This window comes from Aulonocara sp. 'chitande type north' Nkhata Bay, linkage group LG14 (genome assembly GCF_057382095.1).
Source record: "Aulonocara sp. 'chitande type north' Nkhata Bay isolate Kocher_YH1m ecotype deep benthic linkage group LG14, A_spYH_male_GT1.1, whole genome shotgun sequence".
Lineage (NCBI taxonomy): Eukaryota > Metazoa > Chordata > Actinopteri > Cichliformes > Cichlidae > Aulonocara > Aulonocara sp. 'chitande type north' Nkhata Bay.
The window spans coordinates 2,760,065-2,779,900 of NC_141357.1; the positions used below are offsets into that span (position 1 = coordinate 2,760,065).

The window sequence follows — 19,836 nt, forward strand, 5'->3', positions numbered from 1 at the left end:
TTTACCCTCAAGTGCTGTGAAGCGAAGCCTCATCTGCGGCTCTGCTCCACTGTCCTGCCTCGGTCATGACTCAGTGTCGGATCTGAGTCCCCCACCCCCCCCGCCTCCTCGTTTTGGATAAACAGCTGCCCTCTCCGGGCTGGGACGATCGCGAGTGGGCCGCAGGCGTCACTTGGACAAAAACTGAAACAAAAAGTGTTAATCCCTCTGAATAAGTGTGTCAGCGACAACTGCGCATTTCCGATGAACCCCTGGAACTTAGCCGCCTCTGTGGCTTCCGCTGACACCCGCACAAAATTCTTAGTAGCCATCTAAATGTCTTCAATAACAAATCTAAACATCAAAACAAACAAACAAATAATAGAATAAATAAAATGAAATAATCAAAAGACGAAATGCTTCTAAACTACCAAGTAATCCGTTCGGCCTCAAAACAAAAAAGACAAACAGAAAAGAAAAGTGTAAACAAAACGATTTGATGTCTCCAAACCGACACCACGATTCGGCTTGTGTGTCAGATACAGCATGTCATGTGATTTAAGAGCATGGGATGTCTGCACATCTCTGTGTTACACACTTGTTGCTCGGCTCCCATCATACAGCCATGCGTAACAGAGTCAGCAGGCCAGAGAGAGAGTAGCTCCGGTGAACGGGGCTCATACACCTGAATGAAGCCGTTTCCACGAGCCCAGTGGATCCCACACACATCCCCGAAGCGTCATGCGCTCCCGCACGGCACACACATCAGCAGCACAGAGAGTGTCAAGGTTAAGAAGAGCTGTTTCAGGCTGAAAATAATTAAGATGGGTGTTGTTGTGGTGTGTATCTAACAGCTGACTCGTCCCTAAAGCTGCTTTTTTATTTTTTGAAGACGTAGGAGACTTTGGGAGCTGCTCACTGGGCTTTACTGTGACACAAATGAAAACAGATTAGCAACATATGGAGGTGGATAACGGTTTTTCTGTTGGAATGCTCAACGGGATAATTGTATCAACAATGCTTTTACAAATTAGTCACCATTTATTTGTTCTGTGCCTTCAACGGTACAGAAATCTCCATCAAGCGCGATTTAAAAGTCATTAAGTCAAGGCAGCAGAGCTCCAGGCTGCTGGGAGCTCTACGTGGAAGGGGCATCGGCCTGATAGATTAACGCGTCCTGTGTGTTGTGGATTAATGGAAGCAGACAGTAAATATGCTCCTTAGACTTGTTCTTTGGGCATGTGTTTGTCAGCTGGGGATGTGGATATGAAGCGTCTGCGAAGAAAAAATGCGCCAAAAAATGAGCAAATTATCTGGTTTTGTCTTCAATTTCTGTTGTCTGAAAATGTATGTTTTTAAAATAAATAATAAAAAAAATAAGGTCACATAGTTGTCAGAAACGAGCCTAGATGAGGACGTTTGGAGGCTTAAATCAGAGACCTTTGGAGCTGCTTGTCACACTTCAAGCTGCAGGCTCGTATTTACCGTGAATTAACTACTTGCAGGACGCTTTCCATACAGTAGGAAGTTGACTGAGGTTTTTCTGTGTCCTTTATTCGTCCGTTCAATACAAGACAATACAACTGTGCGTAAAATGCGCCTTCCGTCCCGGTCATTTTGCCCCTGTGTCAGCGATCCGGGCCAAAGACGCTCTAATTACAACATAACGGGACGGTTTTTGCGCCATATTCGTCTATAATCGAGTATTGTTATTTTCTTCCTTTCCTCCGCATTGTTCCTTTTCTCCTTTCATCTCTCCATCTTCTCCTCCCATCTCCCTGCATCATCTCTCAGGCTATATTTAGCGGCTAGACTGAGGCCTTGGCGCCAGACCGTTTAAGACCTGTCAAAGTCCCTCATATTTCCCCTTGTCACATGGAAACCCGGCGACCAGCGGCCCTCTCCTCCTCCTCCTTCCTTTCTCTTCTCCCGCTCCTCCTTCTCTCTCCTCCTCCTGTAACTACCAGCAGCTTTCCTCCTCCTCCTCCTCCTGCTCCTCTCCGGCTGCCTTTGCTAAATGAAACATACCACTTCTCACTTGTAGCAAAAGGAAAATGTTTCCTTAAGCCCTCCCAAACTCAAACACTCCCGCACACATATTATTTGGAACAATGCATCGAAAAAGAGGTTTGCGTGTTTGTTTTTGGCTCTGAATATTACCGGATGCATCACAGATATGCTATTAAAATAATAATAATAATGATGAAATAAAAATGTCGCACCTTATACATGTTCAGTCATGAACTACAGCCACTCACATCCAGGGCTGAAGCCTTTTATTTTCCTTGCTCCCTTCTCATCTCATCTGCGTCCACGATGTTGAATAGAGGGGTTGAGGTGCGTCTGACTGACAGGTGGAACGCCAGGTGAGGGCGCTATGGTGACCCGAGGGAGCCAGAGGAGGGTGACAGAGCTGTCACAGCTACAGGCGTCACGCAGCAGACAGCCTCACAGAAATCTGAAGTCTTTCCGTTTCAGTACATTTAATCCCCCTGCTCATTTCAGCCATCTCAGTTCTGATGCTGCTGGTCACTGCGTCACGGACAGGAGATGTTTGGGTGGCGCCACAGGTGCACGGCGCGCTGCGCTCATGTACGTGTCTGACTTTGTCCAGAAATGAAAAAAGACGCGGATACAGGAAATCCAAATGATGACATCACCTGTTGCTGTTATTCTCAGGTAGAAAAAATAGATAAATATGAAATAAACTATGAATTAAAACGGGCTTCTGTTGTTGTCGGGTTACTACTTTATAGAGGAAATTTCTCGCGGATATCCGGGGGGCGGATGTGAGAAATAATTTAGATTTCCCGAAGTAAATAGTCAAATATTAAAGTTTAAGATAAAAAAAAAAGTAATAATAATATTTGCACCTAAACTGTGTTTGTTATTCCGCTGGAATCTCCTGATATTGCTCCTGAAAATCGAGAAGTAACGGCGCACATACGGTGCAGTATGTCTGCACGTTATCCTTGAAAGGTACACAGTGTTACCCCGAGGCCCAATAATTAGCTCTGCTGGCTGGATTCTTCTGGATTGAACCCGAACGGACACAAATTATTTTTACTGTACTCGTGCATGCGCACAAATGTTTGTCAAAGCAAGTTCATCCTTATTTACAGCGATCCTCTTAAACCTGCATTTGATGTTTTACGAATCTTTCCGACAAACAAGGTGACTGCAAAATCCACATTTATGTTTTTTTTCTTTAAGCTTATTGTATTATTATTAGATTCATCCGCTCAAATCTAAACATTTAGGAAGTTCCATGTATTATTTGTAGTTTTTTAAATCAAACAAACAAACAAACAAACATTTGTTTGGCACATCGAGCAAACAATCGCTCAACTTATATTTGTATTTTTGTTTTTAAAAACTACAATAAAGTCTCTTTTTTGCGCGCAGTTTTACCAAATAAATCCAAGAAGGAGATTCCACTCTGTTTATGTGCATGCTTGTGGTTCGGAACAGCAGGTCTAAATTCATCCTAATCAGCAAACATTCGGGTATTTAACATCATCCAGCTGACAGCATTTATTACCATTTCATCTAAATCGAGGAGCATTTTTTAAACAGCAAAATAATCTTTTGTGTGTTTTGCAGATGTGTTGACAGCATGGAGAGATTAAATTAGCAGCTGCAGCGCCGGGAACATTGAATCATATTAAGGATCAGCAGCAGAGGAGCGGAGGAAGAGGAGAGGCTGTACCTGCAGGCCTCTGCTTTCAGGAACCCGGTACCGCAAAACATCAGGACATCCACTAAATAGCCCACAGAAAACCTCTCACCCAGGGCAGGGAAGTTTAAACAAATACGCTTTATTCTTATTTCGATTCTTATGAAAACACCTGGAGAATGAAAACGTTAAAACAGCCTGAAAATCACTTAAAACGCGACAGAAACAGCGAAGCTGCAGTAAATTAAAATCACGCCTGAACGACAGATATCCGAAATATCGTTTTTTTTTAACCTCTTGAAAGATCGAATTACGCAACAGAGACACGTCACGTCTGATCACACGCACTGCATATGAATGACTCGGTCTGAATGAAACGAACCTGAAAAGTTCTGAATGGATGGCACTGCTGTCCCTCCTGCGGTCCCGCAGTGACGCTGTCACAGCGTGACGCTGGTCTCAAAGGGTGGCACGACAGGAGCCCGCAGGAACACCGAGTCCAGACTTTTCACACAGTTTCATTTCAGCGTTGCTTCATTTGAATTTTCTAATATTTATCCAGCTGACAGAAATTATTAGATCTAAGCCAGAAAACGAGGTTTCACACAGCTGCGCTGTTCAGCATCAGGGTTCTAACATATGGTTTGATGGGCCTGAATTAATCACTTGTTGCACACTAGTTAAAATCAGAAGCCTGTTTTCTCCACAATACTTCGGAAACAGCTCCGGTGTATTTTTAACATCACGGAATTCAGTCAAAATAAGAACAAAAAAAGAAAAAACAAGAACGAAACTTTAAACATAAAAACATCTCATTTTCGTCCCTAAAGCACAGCCTGGATGTTTCAGTGTGAGCGGAGTCTTCCTCTGCTCAGTCCACCGCGCACTTTTTTTCAACCCTGTGCAGCTAAATGGAGCGCTTACTGAATGTCTCCAAAAACATATTTAGAAAAGAAATAAAAATAATACTCTGCAGAATGTGCGTTTACAGCCCTCTCTACAGCTCTGCATGCATGTGTGTTTTGAATCCACGTCTCTTTAAGTCCCGTCTTAACGCAAAATTCAGTGTGTATCGTTTAAAAAACTAGTCGAGTTCGTTTTTATTGAGGACGTAGAATCCACGCCAATACTGAATTCCCGAACAGTTGATTTGTAATTTAGAGTCACCGTCGGGAGCCAATTTACACTCTCCAACTGCACAGCCATACACGAAAGAACAGCACTGTGTTGGTTTGTAGCTGAAGTGAAATGCTGAAGCCAGCTGGGAGTTCGTGGTGGTAAAAACTCAAGCAGAGAGACGGTCATGGGTTCAAATCTAATTTGCCTTGTGCGCAACACAAACTTGGGAAAAGCTGCTGAGTAGCAACAGAACTCGCGGCCCAATGCTTTGCCTAGAAGGGAGCTTGTTACTGCGCACACTCGCTGTGTAACAGGCCTTCCTCCAAGAGTGAAACTGTGAGCTGCGAGGAACATTGCACACTTCAGAGAAGGCCAGCAGACCTCTTGCTCTTTATTCTGAAAATTATATTTTGAACTGCAGCTGGCAACAAGCAAGTTTATTGATAACCCTAAATGGAAAGTGGTGCACAGTTGTGCAACCGCATCAATTGTTGGCACTTGGCCTAAAGAATAACAAACTAACAACATCTCTGATGACCATAACGATGCCGGGATGATTCTGGGAAACTGTTCAGTGGAGCTGGACACTGATCTCACCAAAAACCTGCAGGACTCTTCTTATATTCTGCTGCCGGCTGCTGACCCGATTAGTTAATACTGTCACAGTCCTGCTGAATATTCACAAGTTTTCTTCTCTAATCACACATTTCCAAGCAGGAGCTCTGGTCAGAATCAAGAAATTTCAAAGTTTGAGCAGTTTATATGTCAGGGAGCCAACTGTGTCATCTTCACTGACTGAAATGAGGGAGCAGATTTAGGAGCTCAGTAACAGCACACATGTTCCTCTGAGTTCATGTAAACAGAGCTGCTCAAGTTCAGTGATTCAGAATTTCTTTCCTTGCACTCCCACGTCACTGCCCACTTGTTAGAAATCAATAATTGTTTACATTTAAAACATTTTAGGGATTTTGGTGCGTGTGGAACTTTTGTTACACTTCACATGTGTCTGTGGTGGTGACGGACACTTCCTCTGTATTAAAATGTGCACCTCTGAAGATATTTCATAATGTAAAGTGTTTGCAAAAACATGATAAAATAAAATGACTTTCATTTGCAAACTGCTGTGTCTTTTCAGTTTATGTTGCATAATGCTGAAGTTCCTCTGGTGAAGTGGCACATCCTCCCAGCTTTGTTCGTAATGGAATCTTGCACATCAGCCTAAACAAACACACAAAGGTTCACATTTATCCATTCAGTCTGCTCACGAACTCGTGCTGTAGCCATTTTCCTTTTGAAATATACACGAGCGTACGGTACGAGCTGTTGATGGTTACGCGTCTTTTCTCTTCAAGGCTGGGAAGCTTCCACTGCAGCTCACGGTGTTGGGAATGAGATCAATCGTGGCACATGAAGCACACACTGTTAATCTAATGTCATTCAGTTTAACTGTCCTCAGGTTTGTTTTTAGAATTAGAAGTTTTGCTGATTAACAGAGAAACAAACTCTCACTTCTCTCTCAGAACAAAGAGCACGAGTTGCCCATAAAGCGTCCTTTAACCACCCTTTACTGCCTGTTAAAAAAATATGGCACTAATTAGCAGTGGTACTGTGCGCTGATGGTCACCGCTGTGGTTGAAATGGGAACATTAGGAGCAATCAGAGTGAGGACAAAAGACGGTTTCATTTTCTTCACTTTGTTTTTTTTTTCTTGCATGAACGCAGGGAAAGAAGTCAATGTTTCACAAATCCAACAACAAGAATAATAATGATGTTTTTCTTTTTTTTACTGTCCATTCAGTGTCTGAGAAAGCACATCGGACATGCAGGCAGTCCACATGTAGCACTGCAAATGACATTTCGAGCATTTTCTTGGGAGACGTTAACAGTGCAGTTATTTTCACTTTGAACAAACTGTCAGACAAACTCTTTATTTCTGCAGGCAAAGAAAAAAAACAGGAAAATATAGATTTGAAAGATCTTGAATAGGAAAAAGATTTTGGTCAAAAGTTGTTAATGTACAAAATTCGGCGTGACGACTACACAAGCCTCCGTTACTGTGCTCAATTAAAATTTACTATCTGGAAAGGCGGAGTGGGGAATATATCCAAATGATTTCAGAAACATCTCGATTACACTGTAAACATCTGAATTACTCCAGCAAAGCAGTAATAGTGTCATCTTGTTACTGCACCCTTTGTCAAATATGATTACATGAAAATCAAAGGCATGAAAGGAGCAAATTTAATCTAAAACACTGAGCGGGAGGCAGCGACGCTCTTACACGGGGAGAAGGAGCTCCCGCACGTCGCTGCCTGGAATAAACATTTCCTTTTTTTCCTCTGTCAGCACTCCCGTCTCCTACGCTTCATTCAGACAATGGGCGCACCTAACCTTCAAAAACACACACTGAGAACGACGGCAGCTGAGCGAGCAGCAGGCGACGAAGCAACGAGGTAACGAGCAGGGTTACGCTCTAATGTTGAAAATAGTGGACGTTTCTCCCTGACAGCAGACATATCAAAATATTAAACTGTATTTTATCTGTTCTTTATTTAGCTTCCTTCTAAGCAGCTGCTCAAAACAGCTGCTACCCTTTAAATGAACAAGTTTCCAAAAGTCTGCAATAAACGAGTCCAGGTGTTTCCACCCAGACATGAGCACAATTCGAGGGTAAACAGCAAATCAGTGTTTTTGGAATGATTTGGGAATTAAAATGATCAGATTTGAATTGAGTGGAAATTGGCACAATTTTCAGCAGCTTGAAAATTCAACCCCAGAAATGAATGACCAGTGGCGGCCGCAGCTGATTGGCGAGCAGCCGTCTGAGACGAGAAGAAACGAAACAAAAAACAAAACGCATGCTGACCATAGAAACACAAATCTTTTGATTTGGACTCAATACACCGCATCGGTGCGTGAGTGTACGATGGTGGACGGGCAGGCAGAGCAGGGTGGGACGGATGCCAGCGACGAGGTGTCCTAGGGGAAGTTGGTGGGGAAGAGGCTGAGCGGCTGGCTCTCGTTGGTGGGCAGCGGCGAGCGGTAGCCCTCGAAGTTGCGTGGGATGCTGCCGCTGGTGGAACCTGAGCTGTTGCTGAGGGTCTCGATGCTTCCCTCCCTCTGCAGCTCTGCGGGGACAGTGAGACAGAACGAGAGAACGTAGAGTTAGAGCCAGCAGACAAACTGGCTAATCAATAACTAGACCTTCGTGTGCCGCCTCAGTCTCCTTGTGGTTTATTCAGAACCACCGGAGGTGCAGCCCTCTTTCAGGAATACACCAGCTGAGAATGAGTAAATAAAATCTACCGACAGCATCTCAGAGAACGTTTTTACTGAAAAATGTCAAGTGACAAGACTTCACTAAGCTGGGCTGAGATGCTGCTCAGGTCCTGAGGAAGAGCGTTCACGCTGCTTCATTTGTGTCCAAGTGAAAACCCTCCTGACGGCATCGCCACACCCCGGCTATAGGACGCTGTTTACTCAAAACGTTGATTGCATTTGCAGTTATGAAGCAACAGGAAAACACCTTTTTAATTCCACCGGTGTATCACAAACATATCGCTTCTTTGCATATTTAATTTTCCCTTTTATGACTGCACAAGCTAAACGGCCCTTATCAATCTTTCTGAATGCTCCCGCCACAGAGCACAGGCTACTGTCGTGGTTCAACTTTAACCTACTGTAGTTCTTGTAGTTGGGCTTCCATCAAGTTTTCATGTTTAATGGGATTATTACCAACATTTCAGGGCAAGCACTGAGAGTTTTCCCTTAAAAGAAAATGTTTTGATAATCTACATCGGGAATTCTCACATTGTTGATGACCAACATGCTAAATGATGGCTGACTGAGGGCTAAATTCACACATCAAACACATTGTGAGTTCGTACCGTGTCTGCTCAGCAGATGGAGGTACTTTGGTTGGTGGTCTATGGATTGTATCATAATATTACAAAATCTACTTCTAATTATTTTCAAAGTATTTTAGCAAGACACAATAACATACACGATCAAGTCTAAACATTAGAGCAGATGTGAGTGTAACAGCACGAAACATTGGACTTCAACAGCTTCACTTTACAGAGTCAAAAAGGGATTTTCAGGCAGCACAGAGGTTCCAGGAGTTTCCCTTCTTATTGCTCCACCGCGATTACTCATGAGACCACTACGAACCTGCTTTTGTGTCAGACAGATGAAATCCACATCTGTGGGAATAACCCACAGTATGAGTGGACATCAGTTATTCTGGGACTCAACTCTCTGGGTGACACAGGGCATATTTCTGACATGTCGCATGGCTGCCCCCCTCCCAGCCCTTCAGCGTCCTTCACTGTGGAATGACCGAGCTACTTTGGTAAAAATCCCTCCATAAGGAACTTATTACTGTTATTAAATGCTGTAAAACATATCCATAGATATGTGGATGGGATGGCGTGCGCAAAAGCGGCAACGCAGTATTAAGACTGCGATGCATGCAGTGTGCAGTGACATCCATCAGGCTTCTAGCTGCGTTTAATCTGCTGTTGCTTCCCGGATGCTCTGCTGACACCGGTCGCCGCCCTGCAAACACACTGCACTGCGCATCTGCGACGGAGCATCGACAAACCGAGAGCAGGATTTGATAATGCATTTACAGGAGACGTGCGCATGCTCACGGCTCAGGCTGTAGACTAGAGACGATCAAATGTTCTCATCCGACAGACACTCAGCGACACGAAACATCACATTGGCAAGAGAAAGAAGGACTCGACGACTCAACGAGGATCAAACTGCAAAGCGTTATATTTAATAACTATTCTTTTGGTTTAGTAAATTATTGCTTCTTTACTCCTGTGCAGTGACTTGTTATTCTAACTGTAACAGACATGTTGACACTTTCAAACTCCGAGTCCTCTCCAGAATGGCCTTCAGTATGAACAGAAAGGAGTGCTGGTAGGTACGAGATGTGTTTCGGTCATTCTTGTGTTAGTGACACAATGTTCTCAACCAGAGTGAAAATAAAGGTAAATACAGCTGTTTATAGGCGCTGCTGTGATCTGAAACTGTTGTCACTCCGAGTTTTTTCCTGGGCCAGAACGTAACGCTCCGAATCCTCCAGCCGTTTGAAACTAACTGCAGAAAACGCTACTGACCTCGGGATGAACAAAAATCCTAATTTGCTTAAGACTGAGTTCAAATTCATAGCGCAGTGACATGAAACCACAGTTTAATGTGTCCCTGTGTCCTGCAGATGTTCAGGAGCTAATGTGGATGCTGTCTTTGTCATGGTGGCTTTGCAGGAAGTGGAAGCTTCTTACTTTAGCTCAGGAAACCTAAGACAAACCGCAACTGTTATTATCCCAGCTAACATGCAATGTGCCACACTGTGGCGAGATCCCAGCCTCTCCCAACCCCTTCCTCTTTAATTTCCCAACGCTGGGCAGAAATGCTGCAGTAATTCCAGGCAGAGATGAGAACTGCTGGTTTACACTGTTCTGGGTTCAGATAACATGGTACTGGTGATTTAATTAGTATCTGGGAAAACGGCGCTGCATTCACCGAGACATCAGCACTGCAGTGCCAATAACACTGAAGTTAAGATTTTAAGATTTTAAGAGGAGAAACTGGTGACGCTGGGATGGTTACATTGATATTGGTTTAAAAGGCCAATCTCCTTTTAATACACACTTTCTGTCTGACACATGAACGCACAATATCGCAGCATACATCACAGTTTACTTTTATTTTTTCACCCTACCAGCATTTCCATAGTTTAATTCTTCCTGTAAATCCAAAAAGCTCTGCTAATTTTATTTTTCCTCCATTCTTTCCACACTGCTGATCAATACTTCCAGGCTCTTACCCTACAGGCTAGCCTCAGTTACCCAGCTGGATCTGTGCTGCAGTGTTATTGAAGGCGATGTAAGCTGCTGAACACCCCAGTAAAGCCCTAAAGGCCTTTTCTAGTGCTGCCTAATCCACCTCATTGTGTGACGCCCACCAGCTATTCAACAAGTCTTAACCCCTCACGCCCCCAACACAATCCCCGAGCGCTCTAACGTCGGGGATCTTTTCCTCTGGGACTGATGTCACAAGGTAAAGTAATATGATTATTTACAAGGTGGTTTTGTCTGATGTGATGTGTAGATAAAGCTGCTCTGGAGTGAGGCCAGTGAAGAAACGGAAACTACCACGAGGTTTGACTGGTATAGGCTTTTAAAGAGTGGCTGATCATAGCGGCTTATCTATAAAAATGTCACTTTCAATGCAAAATATTTGAAAGCGCGCAGCAGATGGGATTCTTGGGTTACAGCAGGATCATCCTGAGAAGAAGAAAGCTCTGAGATAGTAGTTTAACCACTGGAGGTGAGAAAAACTAAATCTTCTTAACCAAGAAAACTCAGCTCATGTGGAATCTAAACCACGTAGGCACAAATGATGACTGTAAGGCTCCTGGGACTGAAGCCATGCTCAGGATGACATCGGGGGCCAGTCTTCGAAAGAAAATGTTAACTCAAAACATGGATATGAAAAAGCAGTCAGTAAAGCAGAAGCGTATGCCACAGTTGGGGATAACGTGGAGGTTTTCCAGGCTGGAGTTGGATGAGTGCGGGGATGGGGGTTCTCGGCAGTGTTAAAGGAGGAAAATGTAGTACTTTTTGGAAATTTGTCCTCAACACAATCCGACAGACACATAACAAAACAGCAGCAAGTTAATGCCTCATCAGCCGTACAGAGGGAACGGTCCGAAACCCTCGGCTGTGAACAGGCCTAATCCTCTTACACTCTCACACAAACACATGCAGACTTTCATTTTTATTCACACAGACTAAATCTGCTCTCTCAGCACACAAATATTTTAGCGGTTGTGAAAAGTCCTCACATCTTTTCACACTTGCACATCACTTCCTCTACAAGTTAATGGGATTTTCTAGTTTTTTACTATTTAGCTGGTATTAGTTAAATTTAGCGGCTCACCTCTGCTGTTTGGGATAGCAGCTACATCAAGTACAACACACACCTTTATTTTGCTGGTCACCTTTGTATAAGTCTGACTAATCTGCAGGTTTGAAACCCGTCTTTTCAGTTGACCGCTCGTGCTACTTTCCCTGTCAGATGTATTTGAGTACAATGTTGTTATTGCCAGGATACAATTATCTCCATGGAAATTAAACACCATCTGCTGAAATTGGCAAAAAAGATCCAGACTGTGGACTTTGAAGAGTTTACGTTAATCAGTTACCCCAACGTCAAGAACTCTGTAAGTTCAAATTCAAATTCAAATTTTATTTGTCACGTACACAGTCATACACAGTACGATATGTAGTGAAATGCTTGGACAACTGCTCGTGACCTAAAGAAAACAAAAAAGGAAAAGGCTATGAATAAGATAGGAAATAAATATGAAAAATTAAAAAGGGTAAATTTAACTAGGAAGGAATAAAATATAAATTAAGGTTAAAAATGAAATAACTGTACAACACAAATTAGAATGAAGGGTAAATTTAACTGGGAAGGAATAAGATAAAATATATAAATTAAAGTTGAAAATAAAATAACTGTACAACAAAATACACAATACACAATATAGAACTATATAAGAATGTATGAAGAAATCTAAATATAAATAAATATATACACAATAACAGCAGCTGTACAAGTATTAACTGGAAATGAAGAATAAGTTTTCAGTTTCCCAACATGACCAACTAACACGCGTGTCATTTTCTGCCTTTGTCCGTGCTCTTATGTACTGTGAAGGAGAAATGTCCTCACGAACACAACTGCATGTACAGAGCACTTCCTGAGGCCCCGACTGGCAGTGTGTCAGTGTGTGTCATGTGCCTGTTATGGTGAGATGAGACACACCACTGAGAGGAGGGGATCAAAGAGAATACAAAGGAGCTTTTAATCAGAGGCTCTGTGCCAGCCAGACTGGGTAGAGTCTCATCCATCCTTCTATCCATCCATCCCTCTTTCCCCCTGGGAGGCTGGGATGGGGGCAGTAACCCATAGCCATAGTATACTTATCCTAGCTGATTGTTTTTGTGTTTTAACTTTAATCTCACCATTAGCTGCAGCTGCCTCTGATTAGTGCTCTCACGTCACATTCCAACCCCCAACAGTGTCACACACACACTTATACACATGTGCATATGCTAACTGTGTGAAACCTATGTGAAAATTACTTCATGTCATCATTATGGAGCAAAGTCGGGTTAGTGCTAGCTTGTAATGGTGATTTCATACTGTCAGTGAACAAAAGACTCTTTATTAGGTGCATCTTGCCAGAACTGGCTTGGATTCACTGTTACCTTCAGAAGTGCCTTAATTCATCATGGAATAGATTCAACAAGCTGCTGGAAACATTCCTCACAGATCCCGGCCCATATACACACAATCATCACTGCAGATATGAGGCAGGATGATTTTTGAATGTCCAAACACATTTAAGACTCACCAGACAAGGCAACATTTTTCCAGTTTGGGTGAGCTGTCAATTTCCTGTTCTTAGCAGACAGGAGTGGTACCTGATGTGGTCTTCAACGTGTTGTGCATTCAGAGATGCTCCTCTACATATCTTGGTTGTGACCATTAGTTACTTCAGTTACTACTGCCTCCCCGGCAGCTTGAAGCAGCCTGCTGGCCATCCTCCGCTGACCTCGGTGCATTCTCTCACAGCAGTGATTCTACTCTCTGTACCTTCTCTGTGCACTTTCACCTCCACACACTTTTTATGTTCATGTGAAGGCTCAGCCACAAGTGCTGTTATAAAACAAATCATTTATGAGATCCTTCTAAACTGAGTGTCCCTAATACACGTTTATTAACCACACAATAATGCAGAGCACCTGTTTTGTGTCCTATGCCGAGGAAACACCACATTTATAAGTTTGGATTCAATTAGTTTATTTTAGGAGCAACAATTTAGGAATTGTTGCTACAAATAATTCACACTGGACAGACGCATTTTCCAAAATCTAATGCTTCTAGGTCTTACTACAAGCATTTCATAGCAAACGCAACTACCTTTAAATTATTTTTCCATCAGAGAAAAGCGAGAATGTTCCAAACCTTGTTGTTATTTATCCTACCCATAAATAAAACCACCTTAATTATGTGGCGATGAGTGTGACCTTACATGGAGCTGCCCTTATCCCCATCGGCAGAGCGTAGGGGCTCGACCCTGAAACAGGCACTGGCGCTGGGCGCAGTCTACTTCTGTGCTTTAACTTTTTAGAGTGACCAAAAAATGTTCTATCAAGCAAATTCTTTCAGTCTCCAGAACAACACAATGTGAAGATAAACGCAAACGCCATCAGGCCTTTGGAAACGGCTACAGGGGTCAGAATATTCAGAATCAGACGCCCACGTTCATCATCTATAGTACTGGCATATCATAGCACACTGACAGTATATGTGAAAATGCGACTAATAATAATGAGCTGCACATATAAAAACATTTAAAATCCCTGTATGAATCCTTGCTGTGCACGATCCTTAGAAAGCTGTCCAGTTGGAAGACTGAACCCACATTAGTGGGAAAGCTCATTAAAATCTACCGGAGATCATCCTGATGCGCTGTGAAAAGCCGGGCTTAACACACGCTCCCGTGTAAAGGACATCACACATTAATGCGGCTGGAGACACACATGCCACGTACAGTATATCAGCAGAGATGGCATGTGCAGCTGAAGCCACGTGCTGCCTGGATCAAGCGCAGTGAATTTATTTTTATGTATACTGGCCAGTTGGTGTAAAAACAGGTTAATGCTGCAGGCCTGGATTCATACACCTACATCTCTCCTGACTAATTACAGAGGCAAAAAGATGCTTAAAATACATTTAACAGCACACTAACAGTGTCCAGCTCGCATGTTACCAAGCTGTCCTCTGAGAACGGACGACGGCCACATGCTCAAACTCCGCGGGATAAACCGCAGCCCCATCAATCATGATACTCAACAGGTAGTGTGATTAAGAAGCAAATGCAAAGGAAAGTGATTCATGGGGCTAATTCAGGCCTTTGAGCAGAGACTTTCTCTCCGTCTTCTCTGACCCAGCAGCTCCATATATGCAGCTAACCACAAGTTTCCCAGCAGCTGCTCATTAGGGTGTGTTATAAGGAGTGCCAACAACAGTCAGGGACACTCCTGACACTCTATGTGGGCCGCTTTGAATTAGGGCTCTAATGAAAACCTAGTGGTGACCCAGCCTTTGACTAGCTACTTACCCAGAGCAGACCGACAGCCGCCACGCCACTGGACACTGGATGGAAATGCTTTTATAGGCCGGCTGCTGCACTTAGATATGGATCAAAACACAGCAAACAGACCCAGACTGGTCTCTCAAGTGAGTAATGTAACAGCAGTATGCCCAGCACGCAGTTAGTTGTGCTGAACTAAACTGCAGGTTAAAACACATTTGTATTTTCTGAATTTAATGACATATATGTGGCTTGGGGAAAATTATGACATGCTACAAAGTTTCTTATTTTCTCCACAGTTCGGGTTCTTCGAATCTGAATCAGCTCTTTGAATCGGTCGAGTTTAGTACCAGCATTTCTTGATGAAGCAACATATTTGATCCATGGTGTTTGAGGTAATTCCACACACAGAGGGTTGCCTTCAGCGATAAATAACTAAATATGTTTCTGACCTGTTCCACTCCAGCTCCAGCTCATTAAGACACCAAGACTTTAAGGTGCCCTGTTGTATATGGCACCAAGATAAATCACCAGGTTAGCTTCACATCCTTGTTAGTGGGAGCGATCCTGGATCAGATTTGCTTCGGCACATTCTCCAGTAACGTTTTACAAATTAATGATGTGCCACTTTTTGGGCGAGTGTGAGCAGATACTGAAGCTCCTCACATGCTTCGCTGTTTGTTTGGCCATGACACGCTGGGCATTGTCAGTTAGGTTTACACATACGCACGGCGAACATGAGTATGAGAAGGGGCTGTTATTTGCTTCATCTGCCCGCTGGTGCACACAATCACAGAATACAAATATAAAGCACAGAGGGAACACCTGGAATAAATGTGCTGATAAATATAACCAAATCAGATGCTCACTGAAAGATCTATTGGGTATTAAAATGATGCATTATATTCCTTTCTTATCCTTGATCATCATCAACAGAACATCAACTAAGAAAATGTATTTTGTGAAAAAAGCTGTTCATCCCTCCAGAAGCGTTCGGTCATCTGTCTCGCACGTGAAGACGTTTGTGGAAATTGTCATTTCTGTGCATTTTAAAAACCACCCAAGCCTCACGTAGGCACTTTAATCTAACAGTAGCTACATCGACATAAGGACATTCAAAGAGTTCTACTTGTGTAAGCACTTCATAAGCAAACTGCCTATGGTAAGGAACAGATCGTCCACTGTAGCCCGCTGAAATATCCCAACGTGAACACGCAGACATAGTTGCACACATATGGTTTGACAAGCTTGTTGGGAGACCTCTGTCAGTGGTTTTGGACAGGAGGGCTGGTCTCAGCTGAAAGAGGTAGCCGGTGTTGGTGCCCACTGAGAAAACTGACAGACAGCACATCGTCAAGAGGCTGTCGCTTATCATCACATCAAATATGTGAGCATGCCAAAATAAGAGACAGATAAAGCTGTACACTGTGTGTGTGTCTGCATGTGTGGTGGGGGACCAGTTCAGAGTCGTAATGGGGCTGGAGTCGATCCCAGCTGTCATAGGGCGAGACAATTATAAGATCCATAGTTATACATAGTTATACTTTATTCCTATTATTGTTACATTTACTGTATTTGTGTCTTTTCTTGCTATAGCTCCAGTTTCCATTTAGAATTAATGACATACTTACTGCATCACTATTCAGGATTGCATTTTTGTAATACAAAGAAATAAATCAAAGCATTCAGCACGCATCCCGAAACAGTTTTCAGCTTCACAACTAAAAATATTCCTTAACCCTTTAAAACTACCATAGAACCAAGTCCGCCAGAGCTTACTTTATATTTTTACATGCTGTGGAGCCATTTTTGGGAGCACTTCAAGTTGCTATACATCAATACAACCATTACAGCCAAAATTTTAATAATATGTATGCATTAAGTGCATAGTAACTACATAAATTGCAAAAAAGTGCAATAAACTACAAAAAAATTGAAAATCGTTTTTGTTTTGTTTTTTACATGTATTTCTACTTGGAGAAATTTAAGAGGCTTATCCCTCAAATCTTTAAATACAAAAAAGTTGCAAAAAATAGTTTACAACAACAGGAAATTTATTTTGAGTGTCTTCATAGTTTTATTTTTGAGATACACCAATTTTTATATACTGCAGGAAAAACGAAAAACAATTCTATGATGCAAATTTGCAAAGAAAACAGTATGTGCATCAAAATAAACTATTTCCAGCAGTGCAATTCGAGTTCTAAGCATCCCAGAAACTATTCAGAAAAGTCAAACATGACCAGTATAGGCTTTTAAGGCCTACAAGTAAAAAACGACATTTTCCGTGAAAATGACGTCACTTCCGGTTTTGGGCAGGTAATGGCGGACATGCGATCGTTCGCGCTGACGTCTGTTTCAATGTGGGAAGTGTTACGAGCAGCTGATCAGATCGGCAAAGCGTGTTTCTGGAATATTATGTTTTTGTTCCTGCAAGAGCTTTTTATGCAATTTTTGCAAAGCTTTATGTGGAAGGAAACCGTGACCGAGGACAAGCTGATGGCATCAGATGTAAGTACAACTCCTCCGGTTTCATATGCAAAAAAAATTATTGCGCTAGCTTACGCGGTTCCCGTTCTACAGGGATTTAAAAATAGTTACGCAAAACGGAGCGTGCTGCTCTGACCGGCTTTTAACTGTTAAAGTAGATCCTACCTCTAAGTATCAAACACAACTAGCTAAAATCTGTATGTTTAACTTGTTCTGTATATATAGTTCTACATATGTGGATGCTGTTCATTAGAATCATACCCATGGCTTCCTCGGTTGGGTCAAATATGCTGTGAGTAAACGAAGAAACTGTAAATTGTATTTCCTCCTCCTCATCACATGCTCAAACTACCAGGGAGTCTTCTTCAAGATTCTCGGAACAACATTGTGCATCAGTCACAACAGAATCACTTTCTGTTTTAATAAAATGTCAGTGCTATCCTGCTTCTGTCTAAACGGAACCACTGCAGTATTACGGACATTTAACACACCTTTATGCAAACCCACACACAGACAAACACCCAGGTCTCTGCAATGCTTTCTCAACAAGTGTGAAACCAGAAGAGCAGAAAATGAAAGCAAACTCATGTAAAACTACAAAGCCAGTAAGAGGAACAAGGTTCCATCAGGCATAACACCAGTGCAGTACCAGTACTTATGTACAGGTTGGCACTGAGAGACAAACATACTGTGCAAACACAGACACACAGTCAGCACAGGGTCAGCAGGCTGAGTTCAGCCGGTCTGTATAAAGGTGCACGGGTCACTGACAGGCAGCTGAGACACAAAGACAGGCTTCCATTGCATGTGCTGTTCCCTCTATGTGTTTAAATCTTTCACTTATGAGTTTTAACACACAGAAAGATCAACTTTGGGTAGAAAAGGGTCAGCTTTTAACTGAGGATTTCACCTCTAAGAATTATGGTTTCCTTTAACTGTTTTTATGTAAGGCACTTTGGCTGCCTTTGAACAAGAGCACGTAGGTCAGGACAGCAAAAGTCTGCATCCTAGCAGGATGCACGCTCACGAATGTGCAGAAAAATGACGTGCTGCGAGTGGTGCAGTCAAATACTTGACAACCAGTTCTATGTGTCATATACTAATTCTGCTTTGCAGGTATCAATTCCATGACTTAAGAACAAAAGGTATATTTTGCTTTTGATGTGTATAACACACTGACACATTTCCACTGTATTACACTTTAATCCTCAGACTTCCTTTAATTATTACCTTTTAAATTCTATACCTGCTGATATTTTGTTCTTATTTGTATTTAAGGTGAAGTGGTGTTGAGCTGCTGAGGGGACCTCCCCAAGGGAGTAATAAAGTTCTATTGTATTCTATTCTACAAATAGATTTTAAGTGAAATAAAAAGAACTGCACAAAAGAGCAGGTGATGTGTGTGGAAGAGTATTCACACACACAAAAACTAATTAAAAAATGCTAATTCTCTTCATTTGTTTACACCAGCAAGTCCTGCCCAATTAAAATTCTGTAAATTTTAAGGTCTTATTTTTAACAGTAAATATGTAAATATGGGAAATTTTAAAAACCACCTTTTAGTCATTCTAGTTTAGTTGTTGTTACTGCTCTTTAAATATCATATAGGTTTATAGAAACCTGCTTTTCAAGGATTATTAACTTTAAATATCAAACTAATGCAAAACACAGTCTGACCAAAAACCCTGAAACATTTCGACCTTTACTACATCCCAGCGACAAAGACATTTATTATGGACAAGAACAACAAAAACAAGCTCCTGACAGAGACTTGGGATGTTTAAAACGCAGATGAAAATTTGTTTTCCTTAACTTAGTATTATGAGGTAAATGTAACAGCGACAGCTCTTGAGTCATTAAGCCACTGACAGGCAAAAGCAGACTAACTGACATAAGACATATTTCCATTGTGTGAGGAATGCAAAGAGGCAGAATGAAAAGTCAGACGTGCATTTACTCGATGGACACAGTTCTGGTTTTTGAGAGTGTTTGAAAGCAATAAAGGGTTGGAGTTATTTCTGCTTGTCCAATAGGAATTCATAATTTCCTAAAAGTAGTCCCTGTAATCAGGATAAATCAAGGATGGTTTTAAAATGTTATAACATAGAAAGAAAAAACTGGCATTTAGAGGCTCGGAAAAAGAAGAGCAAACCATGTTGTGCAAGCTTCCTCTCAAATTACTGTCAGTTCGTAACAGAAGATTATTGCACTCATCATTGGGATCATTTTGGCTCATTTCCCAATTACTGAAATAGACATCCTCGTATTGCTTTTGTTTGCATTTAAGTGACATCGAGTAGAAGAGAGAGATAACATTATCTCTATAGCATCAGCATGAATCAGATGCTTTTCATACTTAAGCTCTAATTTTTTTTAATATGGCGTAATC

At 42.1% G+C, this 19,836-nt stretch overlaps 1 protein-coding gene across 2 annotated transcripts in view; it reads right to left on the bottom strand.

Annotated features, from left to right (window-relative positions):
- Window positions 1-4,388: 4,388 nt before the first annotated feature.
- bcas3 (BCAS3 microtubule associated cell migration factor) overlaps window positions 4,389-19,836 on the bottom strand; it is a 321,470-nt gene continuing 306,022 nt past the window's right edge. For both annotated transcript variants that reach the window (XM_086260594.1, XM_086260597.1), the window contains one exon: window positions 4,389-7,902. In XM_086260594.1, the coding sequence (XP_086116720.1) occupies window positions 7,754-7,902 (149 nt within the window). In that variant the 3' untranslated portion in view covers window positions 4,389-7,753. The remainder of the gene's footprint in view (window positions 7,903-19,836) is intronic.